Source organism: Triticum dicoccoides, chromosome 4B (genome assembly GCF_002162155.2).
Source record: "Triticum dicoccoides isolate Atlit2015 ecotype Zavitan chromosome 4B, WEW_v2.0, whole genome shotgun sequence".
In the NCBI taxonomy this organism is placed as follows: Eukaryota; Viridiplantae; Streptophyta; class Magnoliopsida; order Poales; family Poaceae; genus Triticum; species Triticum dicoccoides.
Window position 1 is genome coordinate 182,228,028 of NC_041387.1, and position 27,090 is coordinate 182,255,117.

The 27,090-nt window shown below is 45.5% G+C and overlaps 1 protein-coding gene across 2 annotated transcripts; it reads left to right on the forward strand.

The window, feature by feature from the left end:
• Positions 1 to 1,196: 1,196 nt before the first annotated feature.
• LOC119295685 (ATP-dependent DNA helicase Q-like 2) lies at positions 1,197 to 22,196 on the forward strand. 2 transcript variants are annotated; one of them, XM_037574131.1, is made up of 22 exons: positions 1,197 to 1,483; positions 1,603 to 1,679; positions 2,266 to 2,486; positions 2,861 to 3,007; positions 3,083 to 3,298; positions 3,853 to 3,957; positions 4,029 to 4,133; positions 4,245 to 4,367; positions 7,228 to 7,316; positions 8,362 to 8,398; positions 8,470 to 8,503; positions 9,879 to 9,931; positions 10,009 to 10,086; positions 10,182 to 10,247; positions 18,915 to 18,981; positions 19,055 to 19,108; positions 19,244 to 19,351; positions 19,500 to 19,579; positions 20,009 to 20,087; positions 20,257 to 20,474; positions 20,561 to 20,761; positions 21,881 to 22,196. In XM_037574131.1, the coding sequence occupies exons 2-21, from the start codon at positions 1,613 to 1,615 to the stop codon at positions 20,720 to 20,722; spliced, it is 2,109 nt and encodes a 702-aa protein (XP_037430028.1). In that variant the 5' UTR covers positions 1,197 to 1,483; positions 1,603 to 1,612; the 3' UTR covers positions 20,723 to 20,761; positions 21,881 to 22,196. The 2 variants fall into 2 exon arrangements, with proteins under 2 accessions (XP_037430028.1, XP_037430029.1); XM_037574132.1 differs by lacking the exon at positions 10,182 to 10,247 and having other exon boundaries at positions 10,009 to 10,118; positions 19,045 to 19,108.
• Positions 22,197 to 27,090: the final 4,894 nt, after the last annotated feature.

Below are 27,090 nucleotides of genomic sequence, written 5' to 3' on the forward strand. Positions count from 1 at the left end.
TGCATGCATATTTTGGGATCCCGGAATCTTGCAATGACATAATGTGCCCCAGAGGCCACCTCTCTTTGCAAAGTTAGCCAATGGGGAATCATTACCAGTGTAGTTCCAAGTAAATGACCCATACAACACGGAGTACTACCTTGTAGATGGGATATATTCAAAGTAGCTACTTTTGTGAAGCCAATTTCAAGCCCCCAAGGTAAAAAAGAAGTTTACTACCGTAATGCTCAAGCAACTGCTAGTATAGACATGGAGAGGGCTTTTGAAATTTTGCAAGCCCAATTTGCTATTATGCGACCAACTAGGTTTTGGGATCAAGAGATCCTTTGGTACATTATCATTGCCCGCGTGATCATGCACAACATGGTAATTGAGAATGAGCGTGAGAAAAGATTTGGATTGCAACTTTTATGAACTCATGGACAACCGGTGCGGCCGATGGAAGGGAAGACCGAATCCGATGCTTTCTTCGGGTACCAGGGCATTCGAGATTCTAATACACATGAATATCTTAAAAAAGTTCTCATTGAGGAGTGATGGTCAATGGCATGGGCAACAAGACCACTAATTTTATCTCTATGTGTACATGTCATGTGTGGACTTTGTCGTTAGGTGTGATGAACAATTGTTGAATTTGATGTTGTGGATTCATGAACTATGTAATAATTGATTTTGTAGATTGTTGAATTTGAGTTATGCTTGTACTATTTGTTTTTTATTTGTTTTGGATTTATTTGGGATGAGTTTGATATTATTTGTTTCAATATGTATGCAATTGTAGTGTTCTATTTTAGGATAGTTATTAGAGTTTTTACTGCTGGAGAAGAAAATTTTCTGATACCACAAAACTTACTCCCTTCGTCTAGAAATACTTGTCAGAGAAATTGATGTATCAGACGTATTTTAATTCTAAATACAACCATTTTTATTCATTTCTCCGACAAATATTTTTGGACGGAGAAAGTATTTTTTAGTGCTCTATAAATCTTTCCCGTTTCATATTTTAGAGCTGCCACTGAAGATGCTCTAATGGCATTATGGCACCATACATGCCAATCATCCGAATCGAAAACGGCTTAGCAAAACATTGAAGGACAATTCTCTCAAAAAGAAAAAACAAAAAAAACATTGAAGGACAAGAAACAGCGTGTAGTTATAACAGAGCTGGAGGATGTTTCCGTAAATGCTCCAAAGAACCCTTCCTGCCGGTTCCTCTCCTCCCCAGTCCCAACCTCTGAACACCGGCGAGCGCCGCCTTCACCGCCACCAGCACGAACTTACCGAATCCAGAGCTCCCGCCTGTCATCCCGCCGTCGCCCCGGCATTAGTTCCGCTGTCCTCTACCTCGTGCCTCCCCGCCCGCAGGTCATCCACGACCCCTCGTGTTTCTCCATCTGCACCGGTGACCTCGACACCCATCTACACCGGCCTTCGTCTTGGTATCCCTGCTGTTCTGCTCTTCACTCTCGGATACAACCCACAGGCATTAGTTCCGCGCCCCTGCCTCTGCTATCTTCTTTTCCTAGTTTATCATCAAATCCTTCCACTTATGTACTCCAATTAATCTGCAAAAATCACACTCTGTATATTTCAAAAATATAGGTGAAGAGGCATGGAGGAGGAAGAAATCATCGAGGAAGAACTTTTGCTGGTGGAGTCTCAACTCAATGGACTACAAGGTCATCGCTATAATCATCATCCACCATTGATCCATATTCCATAAATATTTCAGTTAAATGAGTTCGTTATCTGTATCCTTTGCCCATAACAACTAATTTGTAGAATAACCACGGTAGAGCCAAGAATGCAGGGCAGGAAGTTGACATACAGCATATCTAATTTCCAATTGCATGCCATCTGTGTGGAAACGGGCCAGCCACACTTGCCTGTACAACAACCCCAAATGGTCTATTAGTCGTATGGTCCCAAGGATAAGCAATGACACCTTCTTTAGTTAACTGATAAATACATATCATGAACCACATTCATACTTCTAAATGTATAGTTTTGAACATGGCAACTTATTCCATGTACGTATATGGAGGCGGCTAATGTCGCCACTATTAGTGCACTTGGCCCTCGCTCCCTCTTGTCCTCTTCAATTGATGTTAAAGGGCATTTTCTTATTTTCCAGCAAGTGGAGTTAGTTCAAACATAGAATCAGATGTCACCAGCTGTCTTTTCTGGTGTTTTTTTTCTTAATTACACCTTTAACCTGTTTGAGTGCTACTGAGCTAGTTTTCCTCTTAAAATTATTATATGCAGACAAAATCAAGACATTACTTGATCAGCAAGAAGAATTGTATGAGCGCCAAGCACAGTTGAAGGCTTTGCTGGAAATATCTAAAACTTCCAGAGATACATCAAATAGTGCCCCTTCAGTTCCTCTGGAAGATTGGTCTGGAAAGTTCTCATGGGATTCTCAGGTTGATGACACTCGATTCAATGTATTTGGTATTTCTTCCTACAGGTCAAATCAACGAGAAGTAAGTTTGTAGCAGAAATAATATATTTATTTTTAATTTTGATGTTTACTCTTTGATGAACTGCTTATTAACCCGCAAAAATTATCCAGGATATATATATAATTTTTAACACCACAAGTGACATCTTATAATAGCTTTATTTTGTGAAGAATCTTACGTTTGAAATTCTTCATATACGTAAGATACTGCTTTGTAGCATGTCAATTGTTTTATCCGTTATCTGTTGCTCAATGCCCTTTGATGTCTTTTTATTTTTTATCTCCCATTTCTTGGTAGTGTTGAACCTAATGCTATATACCAAAAACTATCTCAGTATTGTTAGAATTGTGTAGTTTTTTCTTGTTTTGCATTCTTTAAGCATGCTGTCATTCCAGATAATTAACTCCATCATGAGCGGAAAAGATGTTCTGGTTATAATGGCTGCTGGTGGAGGGAAGAGTCTGTGTTATCAACTTCCAGCTGTACTTCGTGATGGAATTACACTTGTCGTCAGTCCTTTGCTTTCGCTTATTCAGGACCAGGTGTTTAAGACTTTTCTGTTCTTTTCTTGCCCTATATATGCTCGTTCTCACTCTTGAGGATTTGTGCTATTGTAGGTCATGGGACTGGCGGCCTTAGGTATACCAGCTCACATGTTGACTTCCACTACCAACAAGGAAATCGAGAAGTTCATTTATAAGGCACTTGAAAAAGGTGAAGGGGAATTGAAGATATTGTATGTGACACCTGAAAAGATATCCAAAAGTAAAAGGTTCATGTCTAAGCTTGAGAAATGCCATCATGCTGGGCGTCTTTCTCTTGTTGCAATAGATGTGAGTGATGATATTTTCTCCCTTCGTTGCCAATGCCAAAATATATGCTGTAGTCTTTTGTTTATTTTTTGATTATCTAATCTGCTGGTTTCATTGAACTATACATGATTGCAACACTTTTACATTATGAACCACGTAATGATCACCTTTTGACTGGCTAAAGTTGGATCTTGTGTGATACTTGCAGTGTCTAAGAATTTACTATTTACTTTGTGCTGGTTAATGTCGATAATGTCCATGTTTATTCAGTCTGTCTCTAACAATATTACTATTCAAATATGTGTACTTTGCCTGTTAAAATACTGAACTTCCCCTCACAGACTAAAATAAGAGATGCACAAAAAAAGTATGGTTTGCTCTAATAATTTGTGACATGTACTCACACAAGAAGAGCAATTAATCTTGATTATTCTGTTGACTATCCACATTTTCTAAGCTGCTCATCACCTCATATTATTTGTAGTTTGTACCTCATGTAAGAATTATAAGATCAACCCGTGCTTTCAAGCACAATATTATCTATCTAGAGTTACCCACTGACAACTATCATGTAGGAGGCACACTGCTGCAGCCAATGGGGGCACGATTTCCGTCCAGACTACAAGAATCTGGGCATATTGAAGATCCAGTTTCCCAGTGTTCCCATGATAGCTTTAACTGTGAGTTATGCAAGTGAATTCAAGTTAGAAGAAGTAAAAATTTGTGAAGCAGAAACTTTTGTTTTTTGTAGGCAACTGCAACAAGTAAAGTGCAAATGGATCTGATAGAGATGCTTCATATCCCAAGATCTGTCAAGTTTGTCAGCACTGTTAACAGACCCAACCTTTTCTATAGAGTATGCTTTAGTTTACTTTTCTTGATACAACCATGAGAAAGTGTATTGCAGAAGCACACAGGAGGGGAACATAGGATTTAACCAATTTACATGCTGATGCTCATCATGTAGGTATATGAGAAGTCATCAGTTGGAAAGGTTGTTATTGATGAGATTGCAAATTTCATAAGCGAATCATATCCAAATAACGAATCCGGGATAGTGTATTGTTTTTCCAGGAAAGAATGTGAACAGGTTCGTAGACCACACATACTGAGATGCTTTCATTTCAATTGTTTGCTGGCATGTAAATCAATATCTGTCATTCCAATAGCTGTAACTGTAACCTCTCCATTTAGTTTTAATGTGTGGTTTACATTCTTTCAGACTTTACGCTATCTGTTACGTCATATGATCTGATTTGTCAAATAGGTAAACTAGTTGACTCAATGCTTGAGATATTTGTGGGTTTGGGAGGGGCATACCAACCGCAGGGTTCTAGAGCACTGGCGACGCTCAGGGTCAGACAGTGTCGAGCACTATGTTTAGGTCAGCCAGCCACTTGACCAGTATGGGCCTGGGCCTGGGCCTCATGGGCCAGCAGGGATGGGCCACACATACAACACCCCCCCTCAAGAGAGGTGGTAGATATCTATCATTCCCATCTTATCACACGCTAAGCTGCATTCTCTGGTTCCAGCCTTTAGTCAAGTAATCTGCAATTTGTTGCCCTGAACTCACATGCTCTATCTTGATAATCCCAGCATCCAGCTTTTCTTTGATAAAGAATCTGCCTGTCTCCACATGTTTGGTTCTATCATGTTGAGCTTGGTTGTTTGCTATAAGCCTATAATTAATTGCCGACTTGTTGTCACAACATACATTCATGCAACTGGTCTTAAATATATTCAGCTCTTCTAATAGGTTCATTGTCCTGAGACATGGCTCTGTATTCAGCCTTTGATTTGATTTGGAAACAACAGGTTGTTTCTTGCTTCTCCAAGACACTAGATTTCCTCCTACAAAAACACAATGTCCTGAAGTTGAATGCTTGACCTCCAGGTAGCTAGCCCAATCAACATCACAATAACCATCTACAACAAGGTGTCCATGACTCTTGAACAACAGTCCTTTCCCATGAGTACCTTTCAAGTATCTCAAGATTCTATGTACTGCCTTAAGATGTTCACTTCTAGGCTCATGCATGTATCTGCTCACAACACTTAGGGCTAGTTCTTTTTTAAGCCTCCTCATCCCCAGCTTTTCCCATAAGCCCCCTCTCTCATTCATTGGGGCTTCTGCACTAGTTATAGGATGACTAATTTAGAAGCCTCAACAAATTTATGAAGCGGCTTATTTTTGAAGCTGGGGAGAGGTAGCTTATTTTTTAAGCCACCCAAAAGAACTGGCCCTTACTGCACATTCAATATCTGGTCGTGTGTGACACAGGCATAATAATCTTCCCACCATACCCCATGTCATACACCACCCGTCTAAACTTGTCAAACCAAGCTCTTGGAGACTGCTTCAATCCGTAAAGGGCATTCTTTAGCCTGCAAACCTTGCCAGCAGTCTCAGAAGTCGAGAACCCAGGTGGGATTTCCATGTAGACCACCTCCAGCAAGTCCCCATGCAAGAAAACATTCTTCACATCAAGTTGATGTAAAGACCACCCGAATTGCTGCACAGTAGATCAGAATCCTCATAGTGTTCATCTTCGCTACTGGGGCAAAAGTCTCATCGTACTGAATGCCGTATGTCTGGTTGTACCCCTCGCTACAAGCCTTGCTTTCTACCTTTCAGTCTTTCTTTCTGCATTCTGCTTCACAGTGTACACCCACTTGCAGCTGACTGCCTTCTTTCATGTTGGGAGGGGTGTTAGTACCCATGTCTTGTTCTTACATAGAGCCTTCAGCTAGCTGCTCCTCTTCCTCTGTTGTCCACCTGGGCACACTACCAATTTGAGCCGATGCACCAACCTGCACATCACCGGTGGAAGTCGATGCTTGTATCACAGGAGCCACAGGAGTTAATATTGAGCCGCCTAGTTCGCCTAGTGACTATTGCATCTGCATCTGCTGTGTGCTACTACTCTCCCCTCTTGACCAACCTCCGGTTGGAGACATTAATCAAGTCCTAAAAACATGACACCTATATTAGTTTTCTTACCATAAAAAGGTTCCGATTCACGGAATGTAACATCCATGCTCACAAATGCCCTCTCAGATGGAGAATGGAAAGTTAGAGCTACGGAGACAAACTTTGGAATCGAAAGGTTTTAGGCTTAGTAGAACCAAAACTGAGTACATGAGGTGCGATCTTAGTACTATTAGGCACGAGGAGGAGGAGGGTTTGCCTTGATGGGCAGGTGGTACCTCAGAAGGACATCTTTGGATATTTGGGGTCAATGCTGCAGAAGGATGGTGATATCGATGAAGGTGTGAGCCATCGAATCAAAGCCGGATGGATGAAGTGGTGCCAAGCTTCTGGCGTTCTCTGTGACAAAAGAGTGCCACAAAAGCTAAAAGGCAGGTTCTATAGGACGGCAATTCGACCCTCAATGTTGTAGGGTGCCGAGTGTTGGCTGACTAAAAGGCGACATGTTCAACGGTTAGGTGTAGCGAAGATGCATTTGTGTAGTAGCATAATCTGAATAACTGTTTCCAAAGAAAATTCTGAATAAATGGAATGGCAACTGAATACGTAGACAAGAGTACACATTATGAAATGAATACATAACATTCTCGCAAAACGTCCATTGGTTGGTTGGCATGGACATGATTATTGGTGCACTACTTCACAAAAGGGCAAAATGAGCTGGGATGGTAGATGGTGAAGTAAATTTTGGAAATGTACAGCATATAATGAATAGGGAATTATTCAATGGCATATGAAAAAACGAGTGTTACTCAGAAGTAAGCATTTTTTCGTAAATTATATTGTAATATTGAGTATTTGAGTTTCATATGCTAGTATTTGTTGATAGATCTGCCAGTCGAACATGACTCGCTCTTGTAGTTTAAAGTGGCAATCATTTTCTGCAGTCTGGACCAGCACAATTTTCCTTTGTGCTCTTGCACGTTTTGTTGAAATCATGCACTTTACTGACAAACAGGTTGCCAAAGAATTGCGTGGAAGGGGTATTTCAGCAGATTATTATCATGCAGATATGGATGTTGTTGCTCGTGAGAAAGTTCATATGCGGTGCGTTGACAATTTTTATTCATTTTTTCTCTGAGCTGAAGTTTTCTCTTCGATGATGGATTTTCTGTTACTCTCATTCCAAATTGATCACATGCTTATCACAACATTAGTATGTACCTTAGATGTATTAGGATATGTTTGAAGAATTCTGTTTATCAACTTTATGGCAGTCTCCCTGCATGAACAAAATGAGTTTCCTTGCATAACTCTGAATTCTTCTCATATCATGTTGATAGTGATAGTTCTCCAGAAGTTGATGTCATTTATACCCATTCTGGATCCTTATAACTAAGGTGCCTCTGCGTTTATCTGAAAGATCAAATGGAACATTTTGTATAATCTGCACCAGTTGAAGTCAAAGCCCACTGACTTTGGGAGGGACAAACCTACTCTTTTAACACCCATTTATTTGGGAAACAAATGCCATATAAAGTTTTTTTAGCGATACCTGCCCTGCCCATGAAAAATACATAAGAACTAATATCAGAATGAAAGTCTACAGTTCAATAAAAAAAACACTTTGACTAATAACCACAGCATGTCCAACTGATCAATCACTGTTCTGAACAGTGAACCCCTGAACATGTGTAGCATGTTTCTGAATCTTAATTTAGTTGGAAATTACAGAGTTGTGTTGCTGACCTCTCTTTGAGTATCCGAGCCATGTAAATGTTGATGTAAGAATTATTCTGGTATTAAGTATCACTTTGTTTGTCATGTTGGGCAGGGTGCCACACGCACAAGGATAAGGACAAGCAGCTGGCTGCTTGATTCCTCGATAACCTAGGGAATCCCATGCCAATTAGTTTCCAAGTTTGTTAGTGCCTGCCTTATGGTTTGAGCCTTCCTTTTCTCCCATCTCTCCATATACACAAAGGAATAGCCATGTAATCGTACCCGCTATTGATAAACCAGAAAGTGGAGATTAAGCTCCAAACCCTAAGGACACGGCATTATTAAATTGTTTTTCGTGTGTAAATCTGCATTTTGAGCTGCTATCTCTCTTATGGTTGCATATAACTAGTCCACTGTTTCTTTTCAACAGTTGGAGTAAAAGCAAATCACAGGTCATTGTTGGAACAGTATGTGCTCTCTCTCCCCCTCTGCCCCCCCCCTCCTCTCCTACCATTTAATTGCCCGTTACATTATGTAGGTGGCGTTCGGAATGGGAATCAATAAACCAGACGGTACGTGCAGTTTTGGACTTTGATCACAATGATGACATCTGTTCAAGATGTAGATCTATACTTAACTAATCTATAATTATCTTGATGCCTCAAGTTTCCAAAAACTGATGAAAAGTTAGCCCATAAGCTTGGACTATGTACCCGTACCCAGTTTCTGCCTAGTTATCAAGGCATCCATGTTGCACTAGCACTTATGTGGTACTGGCACATGTCATCCATGTACTGTTCCTCTCTCCACCCTCCCGGCAACTCCTCACTCTATATTCCGTCTTATCTTTTTTCTTGTAGATTTATATCGATAGTAGCGGTTTCCACCATCTCCACAACTCTCCGCCATTTATGCTCTACATCCCCTTCCTGACACAGTACTGACACAGTTAAATTGAGTAAGAACGCGGGGGAGTTGAGGCTGAATGGCTGATGTTTGATCTGTAGGACTATAAACCTTATAATTAGTAAATTATCCTTATGAGCCACCGCACAATCTCTTAGCAAGTTCCTATGTTCTCTTATGCCAATGCAATCCAGCATTTTCCCTATTACTGCGTTCGTGGAATATTACGAAACAAAGAAGCCTTAGACTTTGATACATTGGATCGCTATTTGCTAGGGATAGAGTTTGGGTTGTATTTCATTTGAGATGTAGAATTGACTCTTAAGCCTCTTAGGAGGACAACCACATCAGATAAATCACATCTTTGAACCACTTATACATGTTTGTGGGTATAAATATCTTTCTGAGTTCATTCACCTTCTTGCACCACCTTCGCATATTAAGGGACCTATGGTGCGATACTCTTTGATATTCATGTCCTTTCTCTTTGATAATCCTTAAAATAATTAATTGGTACTGTTTATTTGTTCTTGTTTTTGCCTAGTTCAGGAATGATTTAGTCATTCCCTTTAGTCATTTACTGTTTATTTGATATTCATGTCCTTTCTCTTTGATAATCCTTAAAATAATTAATTGGTACTGTTTATTTGTTCTTGTTTTTGCCTAGTTCAGGAATGATTTAGTCATTCCCTTTAGTCATTCCCTTTACTCTTTGATATTCATGTCCTTTCTCTTTGATAATCCTTAAAATAATTAATTGGTACTGTTTATTTGTTCTTGTTTTTGCCTAGTTCAGGAATGATTTAGTCATTCCCTTTAGTCATTTACTGGATGTGCTCGTGCCTTTCCAGTTGTCGTGGGATATTTGAATATAGGATATTCAATTATGTGCAATTCCTCCTGTATAATTTGAACAAGATTACTGGGATACTCATTGTTGAGTCTGAAGCCGTTAGACTGGTGATATGGAGCAACTAGGATTATTATGTTTGCAACTATACTATCTAGGAAACTAAATACATATTTCATTTGGTTCTGCAGTCAGGTTTGTGGTTCATCATAGCCTTAGCAAATCTATGGAGACATACTACCAGGTACATCTAAGTATTATGTTTTTCAGTTGTCTGACACTCACGATGTGGTCCCTTAAAATAGAATTCCGTGACTTCAGGAAAGTGGTCGGGCAGGGAGAGATGGACTGCCTTCAGAATGTGTTCTATATTATCGGCCTGGTGACGTTCCCCGCCAAGTGAGGCTAAACCGTCTTGTTTTTTCTTTGTTGTGAGTTCTGCGAGTTCCCATTTTCATAATCCCAGATTCCCTCTTGTTATGTTCAATGAACAGAGTTCAATGGTCTTCTATGAAAACTGTGGTCTGCAAAATCTTTATGACATAGCACGATATTGTCAGGTACATTTCACAATCATGACACTGTCAATTTTTAAGAAGCCAGAAGATAGTAGGAAGTACTCTTAACACTTGATTTTCTTTTTTTGATCCTGCCTATACCAATTTCATGGATTTTAGTCCCTTCCATACTAACAACTGTAAACAAAGCCTTCCTATATGATTTTGGTCTACTGGGTATCCTATCTGGATATTCATTACAATAACTACTGCTGAACATGTGCGGGATAAACTGTGCACAATGTCCACAACAACAACAACAGCTAAGCCTTTAGTCCCAAACAAGTTGGGGTAGGCTAGAGCTGAAACCCATAAGATCTTCGAAACCAACTCATGGTTCTGGCACGTGGATAGCTTACTTCCACGCACCCATGTCCATGACTAGTTCTTTGGTGATATCAGATGTCTCTTTACGGACTCCTCCCATGTCAAGTTTGGTCTACCCCGACCTCTCTTTGACATTATCAGCATGCTTCTACCTCTGGGGCGGCATTGACGCGGAGGTAGACCTGCGCCGCAGGAACCGGCGCCGTGGCACTCGACGCGCTGCCGCCTCAAGCTCCCAGCTGCAGCGCCGCTGCAGCCCGTCCCCGGAGGCGACTGCCGGCCTCTGCTTCCGCTGCCTCGACCCGGGCCACCCCGTGTGTGACTGCACCAATGGCATCCGTTGCCGTCGCTGCCTCTACCCCGGCCATGGCTCGCGCGACTGCAAGAAATACCACAAGGGCGTTCTGCTCATTGCCCTCGCCGTCGTGGCTGCTCCCACCATGGTGGCGCCGGAGGCGCCGCGCCGCGGCTCACCGACCCCGCCTGCACCCCCTGCCTCGCCTGTCGACCTGGTACGCGTCATCTTGTCGCGCTCTGTGGAGATGGAGGCCGAGGTGGTCCTGCGTCGTGCGATGGTCGTGTCCATCACCGGGGCCAGGCCGGCGGTCGCATCAGGAGATGTTGAGGAGGTGCTGTACTCCTCCCTCCGCCTCCAACCCGGCGACTTCACCATTCACGCGCACCATCCCGAGGACTTCCTCGTCATCCTCTCCACCCGCGAGCTCATGGACCATCTCGCCGGCGACCACTTCATCAACGAGGCCGACTTCACCATGTCGCTCCGCCCTTGGAACAAGCTAGCCCATGCCATCGTCGACTCCCTTGACCACAACGTCCAGCTGGAGCTCCGAGGCATCTTGGCACAGTCAAGGCACCTGTCCACGGCGGAGCACCTCCTCCGCAACAACTGCTGGATTGAGCGACTCCATCCAAGCACGCGCTCCTGCGCAGATCTCGCCACCTTCCGGCTGACGGCACGGACCCACGACCCGGCCACCATTCGCCGTGCAGCCACCCTGGAGATTGTGGAGTCGGTCCCCGCCCGCGACCACGGCCCCCCACCATCCGCACCCTCTCCTACCCTGTGACCATCACGCTCGCCAGTGCTCCGGCCAGCCAAACGGCCATGCTCCCTTCCCGCCGCGGCCAGGGCCCGAGCGACAACGCGCCTGGTGGGAACGAGGGGGATGCTGGCCGTGGACACGATGCGGGACGCAACCGCGGCCGCCGCCACGGACGCAAGCGGCGACGCACCTCCGGCGACCCCTGTGGTCGCGCCGATGGCATGGCCGTTGACTCCTCCGGCTGGCGCGCCCCCGCCCACCGCCGTCGGCCGATGGGATCGCTGTCAATGATGGCTGGGCCGCCCCCCGTCGCCGTGCGGTCGACGCGGCGCCAACGTCGAGGCGCTCCGAAGGCCGTACCATGGACCCCTGGCCCTCTGCCAACGTGCTGAGCCGCCCCGCTTTTCCAAAAGGGGAAAGCGGGGAGGCAAGCGCAGGACGCCGAAGAAGCGGCCAGTCGGGCCAGAGCTGCACCCCCTACGACTTCCTCACTGACTGGCTCACCTGCGCGCCCCGACACGCGCGTCTTGACGCCCGCTGGCCCTGGCTCCCCCGCCGCGCGCCCCGACGCTGCAGCATTAGCCAGGCCGCCCTCATCGTGTTGCGTGGTTGACCTCGCTCGTGCTGCGGCTGTGCCAGAAGTGGCCAATCCCAGCGCGCATGAGGATCCGGTTGGCTCCACGGACCGCCTGTCGATGGATAGCGAGGTCCCGGATTCCCAGCCCTCGGTCCCCGCACCTGATCCGCTGTCGGGGCAAAGCGGAACTCTGTCTCCGCCCTCTCTTGCCCGCGCCTCGTCACATGTTGACCAGTCCACGGAGAGCCGCCCCACGTTGGTGCCCACCTTGCACGCTACTCAGGACCCGGCCCCTCTGGGAGATCCCGCTTGTAGCGTGCTGAGCAAGAATACCTCGGGCCCCCTCGCGGCCTAGCCCCCTGTGGACCTGCATGAGGCCCAGCATGAAGCGCAACCCGCCGAAGAGAGTCTGGAGGCCCAACATGGCGCGCTCGTAGATGACGATGCCCATTCAGCGTGCCCGCTACCCCAAGCCCGGCCACATGCTTTGCGTCGCCGCCCATCACGACGCGCCGATCCCGCCCCTGTGCGGCGGCCACGACGGCATGGACCCTTGGCGACTTCCTCGCTGCTACTACCAAGCAGATCGACGCGGCCCTCTCGACCCTCGGCAGGCGGCCACGGCGATGCCCGCCCAACTTCTCTCCACGCTGCGGGCGCTCGGCGTCGACCGCAGCTTGCAAGGCCGCTGCCCCTCCCACGGCCGAGAGGCGCGCCCAAGTCCACATCCTTCGCATCCTCGGCATCGTTGGGGTGAACCAGTGGATCAAAGCCGCTGAGATGAAGGCATATGACGACCTCTTCGTTGCGCCCATCCCCCTATTGGTCCTATCGGCCATTGCCGCATTGGTGGATCGCGAGCTCCCCGCTGATCCCGCCGTCGCGCTGATCACCACGCTGGTTGCGGGCAACCTGATCGAGGCCTAGCTGCGCCCCTGCACCCTTCGTCGACCTCGTCCCCATGGAGCACAACCCCAAGATCCTGATATGGAACGTGCGCGGCCTCAACGCGTGCGCACATCGTACTGCTGTCAGATCCCTTGTTGTAACCGCCAACACGTCCCTGGTCTGTTTGCAAGAAACTAAGATGGCTTTGATCTGCTCGTCGACTGTCTTCGAAGCCCTCGGCTCGGAATTCGAGGACTACATGTACCTGCCCGCGCTTGGAACACGTGGCGGCATTCTGTTGGCCTGGAAGAGTAGGGAGGTAGTCATCACTGACCCCCTATTCACCGCGAACGCCTTGTCTGCCCGCGTTTCCACCCCCACCGGTGCTGGCACACCATGGTGGATCACCGTCGTCTACGGACCACAGCCGGACGAGGCCAAGATCGCCTTCCTGCAGGAGCTCCGCGACATACGTATGGATTGCACCGGGCCCTGGATGATCTGCGGGGACTTCAACCTCATATATCGTGACGCGGACAAGAACAACGGGAACGTCAACCGGCGGATGATGGGTCGCTTCCGGCGCACCCTCAACGACCTAGCGCTCAAGGAGGTATACCTCAACGGTCGCCGCTACACGTGGTCGAACGAGCAGTCGCCCCCGACACTAGTCCACCTCGACCGCGTCCTTTGCACCGCGGACCGGGAGGAGTTGCATGGCGAATGCCACCTCCGTTGCCTTGCCTCGGTCGTCTCCGACCACAGTCCTTTGCTGCTTGATTGCTTGCCGATGCCGCCGGCGCATCGCCGCTTCCGCTTCGAGGACTTCTGGACGCGCATGGACGGGTTCCATGACACCGTGGAGGCTACCTGGCAATCCGTGAGCGACATCGACCCCTTCCGCCGCCTCATGCCGCGCATGCAGGCGACCGCGCGCGGGCTCATGGCTCACAAGTTGGAGCGTCAAAACGGTGTGCCTCAAACTCACGATCTCCCGGGAGCTCCTCCTAAGGTTTGACACCGTGCAAGATCACAGAGCCCTGTCTCCTCACGAGGACTGGTTGTGCCGGCAAATCAAGGCCTCCTACCTCGGCCTCGCCTCGCTCGAGCGGACTATTATTGCCCGGCAGCGCTCCCGCCTCGCCTCCCTCAAGGAGGGCGAAGCCAACACGTCCTTCTTCCACCGGCAGTGCACATATCGGCGGCAAAAGAATAGGATTCACAGCCTTGTGGTCGACGGGCAGGTGATCACGGACCCCTGTGAATCCTATACGCGTGCATCCCCAAACGCCGCCGTAAGCTCCGGACCGTGGCGGACGGCCTCCTCGCCAACCGATGGGCGCAAGACATCCAGGGCACCGGGGGAGTCAAGGAAATTGGGCAGTACCTACAGCTTTGGCACAAGATCGAGCACACCACCCTCTTCGCCGAGCCGGACCGCCTAAGCTGGAAGTGGAGCGCGAACGGCACCTACTCTGCCCGATCAGCCTACCTCGCCACATTCCACGGCTCCGTCACCTGTGACGCATGGAAGCTCACCTGGAAAGGCTGGCTGCCGCCGCGTGTCCGGTTCTTCCATTGGCTAGCGCACCTGGATCGCTGCTGGATAACGGACCGCCTCGCCCGACGCGGCCTACCACACCCCGTGCGCTGCCCACTCTGCGACCAGGCGCCCAAGACAATGAACCACCTCCTCCTCGCCTGCCCCTTCGCCCGGCAGACCTGGCACGAGACGCTCAGCTGGCTTCGGGCCCCATGCCCCCTGCTTGCCCACGAGCCCTGTCTCAACGAATGGTGGCAATCCACGAGGCCGCTCGCGCCCAAGGCCATGCGCAAAGGCCTCGCCTCTGCGGTCCTGCTCGTTCCTTGGATGCTATGGAAGCACCGCAATGACTGCGTTTTCAACCATGGCCGCCCTTCGGTTACTGAGCTGCTCATGAAGATCAAGGAGGATTACCATCCAGAGTTGTAACCGCCTCCTAGGAGGATTGTAACTATTAACCCCCCTTTTCAATACAACATGTCAAATTCGGTCTACCCTGACTTCTCTTGGCGTTATCCGCACGCTTTAGCCGTCCGCTATGCACCGGAGCTTCTGGAGGCCGCCCTCAATATGCCCAAACCATCTCAGACGATGTTGGACAAGCTTCAGTTCAATTGGTGCTACCCCAACTCTATCTCGTATATCATCATTCCAGACTCGATCCTTCCTCGTGTGGCCACACATCCGCCACACCTAACTGTTGAACATGTCGCCTTTTGGTCGGCCAACACTCAACGCCATACAACATTGCGGGTCGAACTGCCGTCCTATAGAACTTGCCTTTTAGCTTGTGTGGCACTCTCTTGTCATAGAGAATGCCAGAAGCTTGGCGCCACTTCATCCATCCGGGTTTGATTCGATGGTTCACATCTTCATCAATACCCCCATCCTTTTGCAGCATTGACCCCAAATATCGAAAGGTGTCCTTTTGAGGCACCACCTGCCCATCAAGGCTAACCTCCTCCTCCTTGTGCCTAGTAGTACTGAAACCGCACCTCATGTACTCGGTTTTAGTTCTACTAAGCCTAAAACCTTTCGATTCCAAGGTTTGTCTCCATAACTCTTAACTTCCTATTGACTCCCATCTGACTATCGTCAACTAGCACCACATCATCCGCAAAAGGGCATACACCATGGGATATCTCCTTGTATATCCCTTGTGATCTCATCCATCACCAAAGCAAAAAGATAAGGGCTCAAAGCTGACCCTTGATGCTGTCCTATCTTAATCGGGAAGTCATCAATGTCGACATCACTTGTTCGAACACTTGTCACAACATTATCGTACATGTCCTTATGAGGGTAATGTACTTTGTTGGGACTTTGTGTTTCTCCAAGGCCCACCACATGACATTCCGCGGTATCTTATCATATGCCTGATCCAAGTCAATGAACACCATATGCAGGTCCTTTTGCTCCCTGTATCTCTCCATAAGTTGTCGTACCAAGAAAATGGCTTCCATGGTCGACCTCCCAGGCATGAAACCAAACTGATATTTGGTCACGCTTGTCATTCTTCCTAAACGGTGCTCAATGACTCTCTCCTATAGCTTCATTGTATGGCTCATCAGCTTAATTCCAGGTAATTAGTACAACTCTGAACATCCCCCTTGTTCTTGAAGATTGGTACTCCCTCCTTCCATCTATATAAGGCCTAACCCCGAATTTCATTTTTCCATCTATAGAAGGCCAAACGAGCTAATCGATGCATGCAACATTTAATCCTCTCTCGTAAGGAGTGTTCAGCGTTAAGTATAGAAGGCACTTAATGGCATGCATGCGAGCCGTTTTCTTTTGGCCTCCACGCCAATGCATGTCAGATTTGACCTGTGAGAGAATAAAAATGAAGAACGCAGAGCATAATTACAGGAGCGAAATTAATACGAGGAAAGAGGAACATATTTTCACAATTAATCGACGCTTTGATGACGGGTGAATCCCTAAATTTTCTCTAGCTTTGATAGACTGCCTTGGTACTCCCTCCGTCTCAAAATTCTTGTCTTAGATTTGTCTAAATACGGATGTATCAAGTCACGTTTTAGTATTAGATACATCCATATCTAGACAAATTTAAGACAAGAATTTTAGGACAGAGGGAGTATGTGATATTCAAAAGTTAGGCCCTCTAAAAATGGAAGGAGGGAGTACTAATATACTCCGTCTCCATTCTTCTTCTGGCATCTTGTTTGCCTGAAAAATGAGGTTAAAAAGCTTGGTTAGCCATACTATCGCTATGTCCCTGAGGCCATTCCACACCTCGATGGGGATACAATCAAGGCCCATCGCCTTGCCTCCTTTCATCCTTTTTAAAGCCTCCTTGACCTCAGACTCCTGGATTCGCCGCACAAAACACCCCAGGTATCATCTAAGGAGTCGTCCAGTTCAATGCTAGAACTCTCATTCTCCCCATTGAACAGCTTGTCGAAGTGCTCCCGCCATATATGCTTAATGTCCTCGTCCTTCACCAAGAGTTGGTCTGCTCCGTTCTTGATGCATTTGACTTGGCCAACATCCCTCGTCTTCCTCTCCCGGATCTTGGCCATCTTATAGATGTCCCTTTTGCCTTCTTTCGTGCCTAATCGCTGGTAGAGGTCCTCATACGCCCGACCCCTTGCTTCACTGACAGTTCGCTTTGCAGCTTTCTTCACCATCTTGTACTTCTCTATGTTGTCTGCACTCCTATCCAGGTATAGGTGTCTGAAACAATCTTTCTTCTCCTTAATCGCCTTCTAGACATCATCATTCCACCACCAGGTATCCTTAGAGTCGCTTCTCCTTCCCCTGGACACTCCAAACTCCTCCGAGGCCACCTTACGAATGCAAGTCGCCATCTTCATCCACACATTGTTCGCATCCCCTCCTTCCTCCCAAGGGCCCTCCTTAATGACCCTCTCCTTGAACGCCTTAGCTACCTCCCCCTTGAGCTTCCACCATTTCGTTCTAGCGACTTTGGCACACTTATCCCGCTGGACACGAATCCGAAAGCGGAAGTCAGCAACCACCAGCTTATGCCGAGGGACAACACTCTCTCCAGGTATCACCTTACAATCTAGGCACGCACGCCTATCTTCTCTTCTCGAGAGGATGAAATCAATCTGGCTAGAGTGTTGATCACTACTAAAAGTCACTAGATGTGATTCTCTTTTTTTTAAAGAGGGTGTTAGCTATGATCATGGCGTAGGCTAGAGCAAAGCTTAAGACATCTTCTTGATTCCTGATGCCATAGCCAAAGCCCCCATGCACCCCTTCAAAACCCGTGTTAGATGTACTCACGTGGCCATTGAGGTCTCCTCCTATGAAGAGCTTCTCGCCAATCGGTACACTCCTAACCATGTCCTCCAGGCCTTCCCAGAACTCCCTCTTGGTGTTCTCATTGAGGCCTACTTGCGGGGCATACGCGCTGATAACATTGAGAACTAAGTCCCCAACTACCAGCTTGACCTGGATATTCCGGTCCCCACGTCTCTTGACGTCTACCACTCCATACTTGAGGCTCTTGTTGATCAAGATGCCTACACCATTTCTGTTTAGAGCCGTCCCCGTGTACCACAACTTGAAGCCGGTATCCTCCACCTCCTTCGCCTTCTGTCCTCTCCATTTGGTTTCTTGGATGCAAAGGATATCAACACCTCTCCTCACCACTGCATCAACTAGCTCCTGAAGATTCCCTGTTAGAGACCCTACGTTCTAGGTACCTAAGTGGATCCTCCTTGGCTCCTAGGCTCGGCTAGCTTCCTTACCCTTCGCACTCGTCGAGTCAAATGCGAAGACCCTTGTTCATTTTGCACTACATCCAGGCGCCGATGTAGCGCGCCACTAAGGATGCGACGACCTGATCCTTGCTCACTTGCCACCATATCTAGATCAAGGTACGACGCGCCACCGGGGGGGAGGGGGGGGGGGTGACGGCCCGGCCCTTGCCCATTTGACACCACACCCGGGTTCCGATGTGGCGCGTCGCTGAGGGGGTCACGCCCCAACGAAAATCTTTTGGGTTTCATCTCCATAAGAGTGGCTGAGATTTTACGTTGGCTCGCCAAGCCTATCACAATCCTCCTTTACCCGGGCTTGGGACCGGCTATGTTGAGACAACATAGGTGGAGTTGGTATTTCAAAAAAACGTGCAAGAAATTATCCATTCAGTCCCCTTTGCTTGAATGGATAGAAAGGTATATTGATTTTCTTAATTAATGTCGTGCTACCTTTTGTTGCTGCTGGTCAAGTTGTATTTGACAGTAATTTCTGATTGCAAGCTTGTTAAATTTTTGCAGTCTAAGAAAAACTGCCGTCGTGGTGCTTTCTTTCAACATTTTGGAGAGGCCGTGCAGGAATGCAACGGTATTTTCTCAGTACTTCCGTCTATCCAAGATCTGAACTTTCTAAATCTTGATATTTACATAGTTTCTTGCAGGAATGTGTGACAACTGTGTTTCCAGTATTGAGCTCAAGGACATAGATGCTACCTGTATGATGATTCTACCATTTTAACACGGAACTACACATTCTTTAATTATAGCAAAAATAAATAAATAGAGATATTGTTTTTTGTGCGTGTGTGTTATCCTCTTGTCGATGATGGGTTATCTGACTTCTTGTTCAGACCATACAAAAATCATTGTTTCACTTCTCCAAGAAATGCAACAAAATGACCAAAGAGCTACATTGCTGCAGCTAGTGGATAAGTTCAAAACAAAGTGGAAACATTCAGGTAAATGTCCTCGACTAATACTTTTTTGATTCCAGTAAGTTGGTGAATTCTGTATTTTATGTCTTTTCCTGGTAAATGTTGCATCACACGAGTCTTAAAGTATCTCCTCTGAGCCGAGCTGACACTACAATTGGGAATGCTCAAGCAGGTTGTTCAAATGAAGCAGTTGATCTTAAGAAGGAGGAAATTGAGCAGCTGATAGTTCAACTTATACTTGACCGTGTTTTGGTATGTGTATCTCCATTTTCGAATCTTATGTTGGTCGACAAATCACTCCTGCTGGACTCTCTTTTTGTGTTCATGGTAATGCTAAATGTCTATTTATATGTAAAAACTTCATAAGAACTATCATGACTAGGATTACGAAAACCAGTCATAGCTGTGACCATGATGCTAAACATATTGAGCGTTATATTTTAATGTTGGAAATTATTAAATTACCTGAAAACATTTTTATGCTTTTAAACAATTGGTGCAACACATCTTTTGCTCTTTGCACGTCTGCAGCCACTTGTTGCATCTCCAATGTGGTGAATTACCTATATAATGCCACTGCATTTCGCAATCTAAACATTGTTGTTTGAGCTGTTAAACATCTTTTTATTTGCCCCACCTGGATTGGCAACGATTGCTAAAATTCATCCTTTTCCCTCCCAGAAAGAAGAATTTCAGCATACTGCATATACAACAAATGCATATGTTGTCTTAGGACCACTGTGGAAGCCAGCATTGCAAGGTAAATGATTCTTTTTCTTGCAACAGTCCATTTTACTTTATCATCATTCCATGGAAGTCATTGAGTACATGTAAAGGCACACATGCCACTGTCTCCATTGCTGGCCTGTTACTAAAAGAATTACAAAAATTCTTGTGGATTATGGTGTGAACACGCTTTCACTATGCAGGGAATAGACCGGTGAAGCTAACTAGTGCTAGTCACTCTCAAGATAGTGGTGATAGATTCAAAAGTGCGAAGCGCAATCAGATGAGCAATTTGGAAGCTAAATTGGATGACCTGCGTAGAACCATCTCTTCTCGTAATGGGGGCATATTCCCGCATGCAGTTCTTTCCACGGAGCAAATTTCCCTGCTAAACTGCCATACACCAACCACTATTGCCGAGGTAAATCTTGGTTTAACTTGTTATTGCCAGCTAAGTAGATTGCCAGTGCATCTCCAACATGTGCATTTTTTTTCTATCTCGTGCAGCTAGAAAAGCTGATAGGGAAGGTAAAGACCGACAAGTATGGTAGCGACATCATTGAGGTGATGCGGTCAGAAACTGGCAGTGGAAAGGACAGTGGTGATGGAGCTAAGAGGCAAAAGAAAGATAAGGGTGTTGTTTTCGTCGAGAGTAGCGAGGAAGGCTAGCATTATCATGGGTGAGTCAAGTGTGCATGCTCTGACAAGGTAATATACATTTGATTTGAGAGGGTATGTTGGGTAATGGTCCGGGCTGAAATGATTTTTCTTGTCATTTTTTGAAAATTAAATAGTTTTTCTGGTTTGTTTTGGGAATGGTTTCATTTGGATGGGCTGGAGTGGACAGATGAGAAATAGTTTGGTTTGGTTCAGGCTGTGGAAGAGGACGTTTTAGTTTGGTCTTGGGCAGGCTGAAAGTTTTTGTTCTGAATTCCTTTCAACCTGTGGTTCCTATTAGTCCCATAGTTTTGTGCCGGCTATTCACCAACCGAGCCTAAGTGGCCAATCGCTCTCCACCTCCGCATTCGGCGTGTTCTGCTTGTCAGTGTCATTCTGGCTCTCCACTCCTATGTCATCTGGTTCTCGTTGGCGGCATGTACCCAACATCTTCTGCTAGGCCATACTTGTTCAACATTGGTTGATATGATTTACTGGACATGCTCACCTCGACAGACCTGAGCAAGAGATTTCGTTCCTAATCATCCCCTTCATCTTCAGCTCACACCATATGGATTAGTGCTCTCTGACTGCTCCACGTGGATTGAACTGGACGTATATGTGTGGCATATCTTCATAAGCTAGTTTGCAAGCTGAACTCGAAAGAAACAGGGCTGTTTAATAATTCTCCAAAAGGTAGTCAACTCCCATATTTAATTCTGATATGGGATTGTGAACTTGGATAAGTTTTTCTTGACATGATCTTTCTCCAGATGAAAACTTGGTATCTTGATGGTATTATCCTATATGTAATTCTTGTGGTGGTCAGAAGTGTAGTTCTTGATGCTACTATGAGCTCTTAGATCTTCGATGGGGCCTCTTTCCTGAAACTCTGGAGATTTTCAATTGATTGAGCTTGTTTCCATACAGTATAAGGTTTATATTAGTCGGGCCTTCTAGTTTTGTATCCTCTGGCAGTATTTGTTAACTGAAACTCTGCATTCATGATTCAATAGTAACCTAATCAAGAGAGTTGCATTTCTGCGCATTATGCCATTGCTCTTCCTGTTGAGCTGAAACAAACTTTCCCAATGGGCGCACCTCATTGTTTCTATCCTTATTCTCTGTACTAGGCTTATTTTTTATTTATCAGATCACTTGATGTTTCAGGTGGGAGAGTGTTTAAACAAACCATCCTAGAGTAGTTGAACGGAAGTAAGCAATATTAGCAAATCAGGATGAATGACTGAAATTTTACCGAGCTGGTTACCAGGAAGATAAGACGGTGATCAAAAGGGTGTAGAAAGATGGAGCCTCTGCTCACACCAAATGGAGTGAAGCTGTAAAACCCTTGGAGGATTATGATAACGAAGCAGATGTGTTGGTGTGACTTGACTAGTTGTGGTTGGCTGAAATAACATTTTTTGTTGCTATTACCATTTTTCTGGCTCAAGAATATTGATTCCTTCAGAGAATATACTGCTGATCTGTAGTGCACCTGAATGCTTCATGCGAAAGGGATGAACTCCACATCTAGGGTGTGAACACACAAAGACCGTGGCTTCCACTTTTTTTAAAAAGAATTATAAGGCGTCAACATTTTGGTCTGAACATCAACGTGGCTGGTGGTGTGATTGGATTATGGATTTATGGGTGCTAAGGGCATGACCAAAGCGGACCCTCAAACCTTCACTATATATTTGGACCACAGTGTCCGGATCACTTTTGCCATCCAACGGGGGCCTGCATATGTCTACTTAGCAGTCCGGACGTCCAGATTCCGATATTCAAGAGACAAATGTGCGGGAGCTAAAGAATGTTTGAGTGTTAGACAAGCATGGCATGGCTAAAGAATGTTAGAGCTAAAGAACATTTTTGTTACGTATGAAAGACTTAGAAATAACCATTACCCTTTAAAATAAAGTGCTAAAGAATGTTATTTCTACTCATTTAATCATGTAAGCATGGCATAACTTGGTCTTTCTAACATAAAGTATAAATCATGATCACCCCGGTGTCATACCAAGCAACTGTATCATACTTTTTCTTGCTTCAGTTTTTTCAACTTCACTCAATATATGAACGTGAGCCATGGACTTAGTGGATGGCAAGGAGAATGATGATAGGGGTTTATAAGGGAAGACAAAAATTTGAGAAAGTCTCGTATCAACTCAGCGGATTGTTAGGCAATCTAGAGGCTTACAATCGATATTAATGCGAGGGGTAGGGATTACCATGCAGCGGATGCACTAGAGCTATTATTGTAGGAAAGCTCTCTATATGAAACTAAGTGGTGTGCATCCAACTTGCTTGATCCTGATGACCTCGAGCATTTGAGGAAGCTTGTCATAAGAATATACAAGGCAAATTATATAATGTAAAAATCCCACTAGTATATGAAAGCGACAAATCATGAATATTCTCTATATGAAGAGTATGGTGCTACTTTGAAGCAAAGTGTGGGAAAATGATAGTAGCGTTGCCCCTCTCTTTTTCTCTCATTTTTTTCTTTTTCATTTTTTTCATTTTTTGTTGGGCTCTTTTGGCCTCTCTTTTTTATATCCTCACAGGTAAAGACAACACTCTAATATGATGATCACCACACTTTTATTTACTTACAACTTGATAAATTGAAAGAATATGATTCTATATGAATGCCTCTGCAGTATACCAGGATGTGCAATGATCTAGCATAACATGTATAACAGTATTGAACGGTGACTTTGCCACAAAATACCATGTCAGCTCTATATGATCATGCAAAGCAATACGGCAATGAATGCTCAAATCATGTAAATAGTAACCGTGAAAGTTGCATGACAATATATCTCGTAATGGCTATGGAAATGCCATAATAGGTAGGTATGGTGGTCGTTTTGAGAAAATATATAGTAAGTCTTATGTGGGATAGAGTGTATCATATCACGAGGTTTGGATGCACCAACGAAGTTTGCACCAAGTCTCGAGGTGAGAATGAGCAATGCACGACACCGAAGAGGGTAGACAAATATGGAAGGGTGGAAGTGCTTATAGTCCACAAACTCACAATAGTCATGAATAACTCAAGTACTTTTGTGAAAGTGTAGGATCGAAAGTATGTCTAGAGGGGGGGGGGTGTGATTAGACTACTTGACCAAATAAAATCTAGCCTTTTCCCAATTTTAGTTCTTGGCAGATTTTAGCAACTTAGCACAAGTCAAGCAATCAACCTACACATGCAATTCTAAGAGTATAGCAGCGGAATGTAAAACAATTGCATATGAAGGTAAAGGGGAGGAGTTTGAGAAGGCAAACACAATTGGAGACACGGATGTTTTTGTCGTGGTTCCGATAGGTGGTGCTATCGTACATCCACGTTGATGGAGACTTCAACCCACGAAGGGTAACGGCTGCACGAGTCCACGGAGGGCTCCACCCACGAAGGGTCCACGAAGAAGCAACCTTGTCTATCCCACCATGACCGTCGCCCACGAAGGACTTGCCTCACTAGGGTAGATCTTCACGAAGTAGGCGATCTCCTTGCCCTTACAAACTCCTTGGTTCAACTCCACAATCTTGTCGGAGGCTCCCAAGTGACACCTAGCCAATCTAGGAGACACCACTCTTCAAGAAGTAACAAATGGTGTGTTGATGATGAACTCCTTGCTCTTATGCTTCAAATGATAGTCTCCCCAACACTCAACTCTCTCTCATAGGATTTGGATTTGGTGGAAAGAAGATTTGAGTGGAAAGCAACTTGGGGAAGGCTAGAGATCAAGATTCATATGGTAGGAATGGAATATCTTGGCCTCAACACAAGTGTAGGTGGTTCTCTCTTAGAAAATGTGTGTTGGAAGTGTAGGCATGTTCTGATGGCTCTCTCCACGAATGAAGAGTGGGTGGAGGGGTATATATAGCCTCCACACAAAATCTAACCGTTACACACAACTTGCCAATCTCGGTGGGACCGAATCGTCAAACTCGGTCAGACCAATTTAGCAAATAATGTGACCGTTAGGATTTTCGGTGGGACTGACATGCAACTCGGTGGGACCGATATGGTTAGGGTTAGGGCATAACGTAATCTCGGTGAGACCGATTACACAAACTCGGTGAGACCGATTTTGGTAATGGACACACAGAGGGTTGGTCAGGCAAACTCGGTGGGACCGATTCGCTCATCTCGGTTAGACCGAAACGTTACGAAAGGGAAACAGAGAGTTTGCATTGCAATCTTGGTGGGACCGATCGCTCATCTCGGTTGGACCAAAATGTTACGAAGGGAAACAGAGAGATTACAACCCCATCTCGGTGAGACCGAGATCCCTATCGATGAGACCGATTTGATTAGGGTTTGTGGCAGTGGCTATGACATCTGAACTCGGTGGCGCCGGATAGAAAGAATCGGTGGGGCCGAGTTTGACTTTTGGTTTGGGTCATATGTGGATATGAGAAAGTAGTTGAGGGCTTTGGAGCATACCACTAAGCATTTTGAGCAAGAAAGCCATTAGGCAACACCTCATCCCTCCTTGATAGTATTGGCTTTTCCTATAGACTCAATGTGATCTTGGATCACTAAAATAGAAAATGTAGAGTATTGTGCTTTGAGCTTGAGCCAATCCTTTTGTCCTTAGCATTTTGAGGGATCCACTTTTCTCATCCATGCCATGCCAATCATTGAGCTTTCCTAAAATATTTATCTTGAAATAGCATTAGCTCAATGAGATATATGTTGTTAGGAATTACCAAAACCACCCAGGGATAGTTGCACTTTCAGAAAGTCTAGAAGCCCTTGAAGCAGAGTATTACTTGCATTCCCCTAGGGAGGAGGTTGGGAGGAGTTAACCATCATGCCCCCCTGAGTTGGACAACACAAAGGATCTCAATCAAGGATAAATTACGTTCCAACTTCCTGGCCATGCCATGACCAACATTTTTTTTCCTATGAAACACCCAAGATCTATTCTATGGAGATGCTAGCAATGAGAGGGGGAGTGTCGACATACCTTTGGGGAGAGGCTAGTGCGCCTGGCCCAAGTAGTCCAGCCCCCCTTATAGCCCATGTGGCTCCCTGGGGCAAATGGACCCCCCGGTGGACCCTCGAAACCCTTCGGTGCCTCCGGTACACTACTGACATACCCTCGAACTTTTTCGATGCTCAAAATATGACCTCCCATATATAAATATTTACCTCCGGACCATTTCAGAGCTCCTCGTGATGTCTCGAATCCCATCCGAGACTCCGAACTACTTTCGTACTTCACCATATGAATATCCCAATACTACCCTAGCGTTACCGAATGTTAAGTATGTGACCTTAGAGGTTCGAGAACATGCAGACATGACCGAGCCCCATCTCCGATCAATAATCAATAGCAGGACCTAGATGCCCATATTGACTCCCACATATTCAGTGAAGATCTTTATCGGTTGAACCACGATGGCGAGGATTCAATTAATCTTGTATACAATTCCCTTTGTCCGACGATATGTTACTTGCCCGAGATTCGATCATCGGTATCTCCATACCTAGTTCAATCTCGTTACCGACAAGTCCCTTTACTCATTCCGTAATACAAGATCCCGTGACTAAACTCATTATCACATGCTTGCAAGCTATTCATGATGTTATATTACTGAGAGGGCCCAGAGATATCTCTTCGTCACATGGAGCGACAAATCCCAGTCTCGATCTATGCAAACCAACAAACACTTTCCAAGATACCTGTAGAGCACCTTTATGATCACCCAGTTACAAAGTAACGTTTGATAACTCACAAAGTATTCTTCCAGCATTCAGGAGTGGCATGATCTCATGGTCTAAGAAATAGATACTTGACATGAAGAAAGTTGTAGCAAATAAACTAAGTGACACGATCTGATGCTAAGCTTACAGTTGGGACTGTCCATCACATCATTCTCCCAATGATGTGACCCCGTTATCAAATGACAACTCATGTCTTTAACCATCTTTGATCAACGAGCTAGTCTAGTAGAGGGTCACTAGGGGCATGGTGTTGTTTAAGAATCCACACATGTATTTAAGTTTCCGGTCAATGGAATTCTAGCATGGATAATAAACATTTATCATGAAAGGGAAAATATGATAATAGCTTTATTATTGCTTCTAGGGCATATTTCCAACAATTTTAACAAATAGGACATCACGAACCTTAGCATTGATATTTTTACTAACCAATGATTATCAACTAGTAAACCTTCATATTATAACCTTAATATCGTTAATCACATGCATCATATTCAGTGATCTACATGCAAGTTTTTATTATACCACCGTCATATACCTATTATTTTTGGATTAAACATATAGCTCATGCAAATTATCACTTCCTATTTAACTCTCAAAAAGATATAAGTAAAGCAAGAGAGTGCAAAATTTT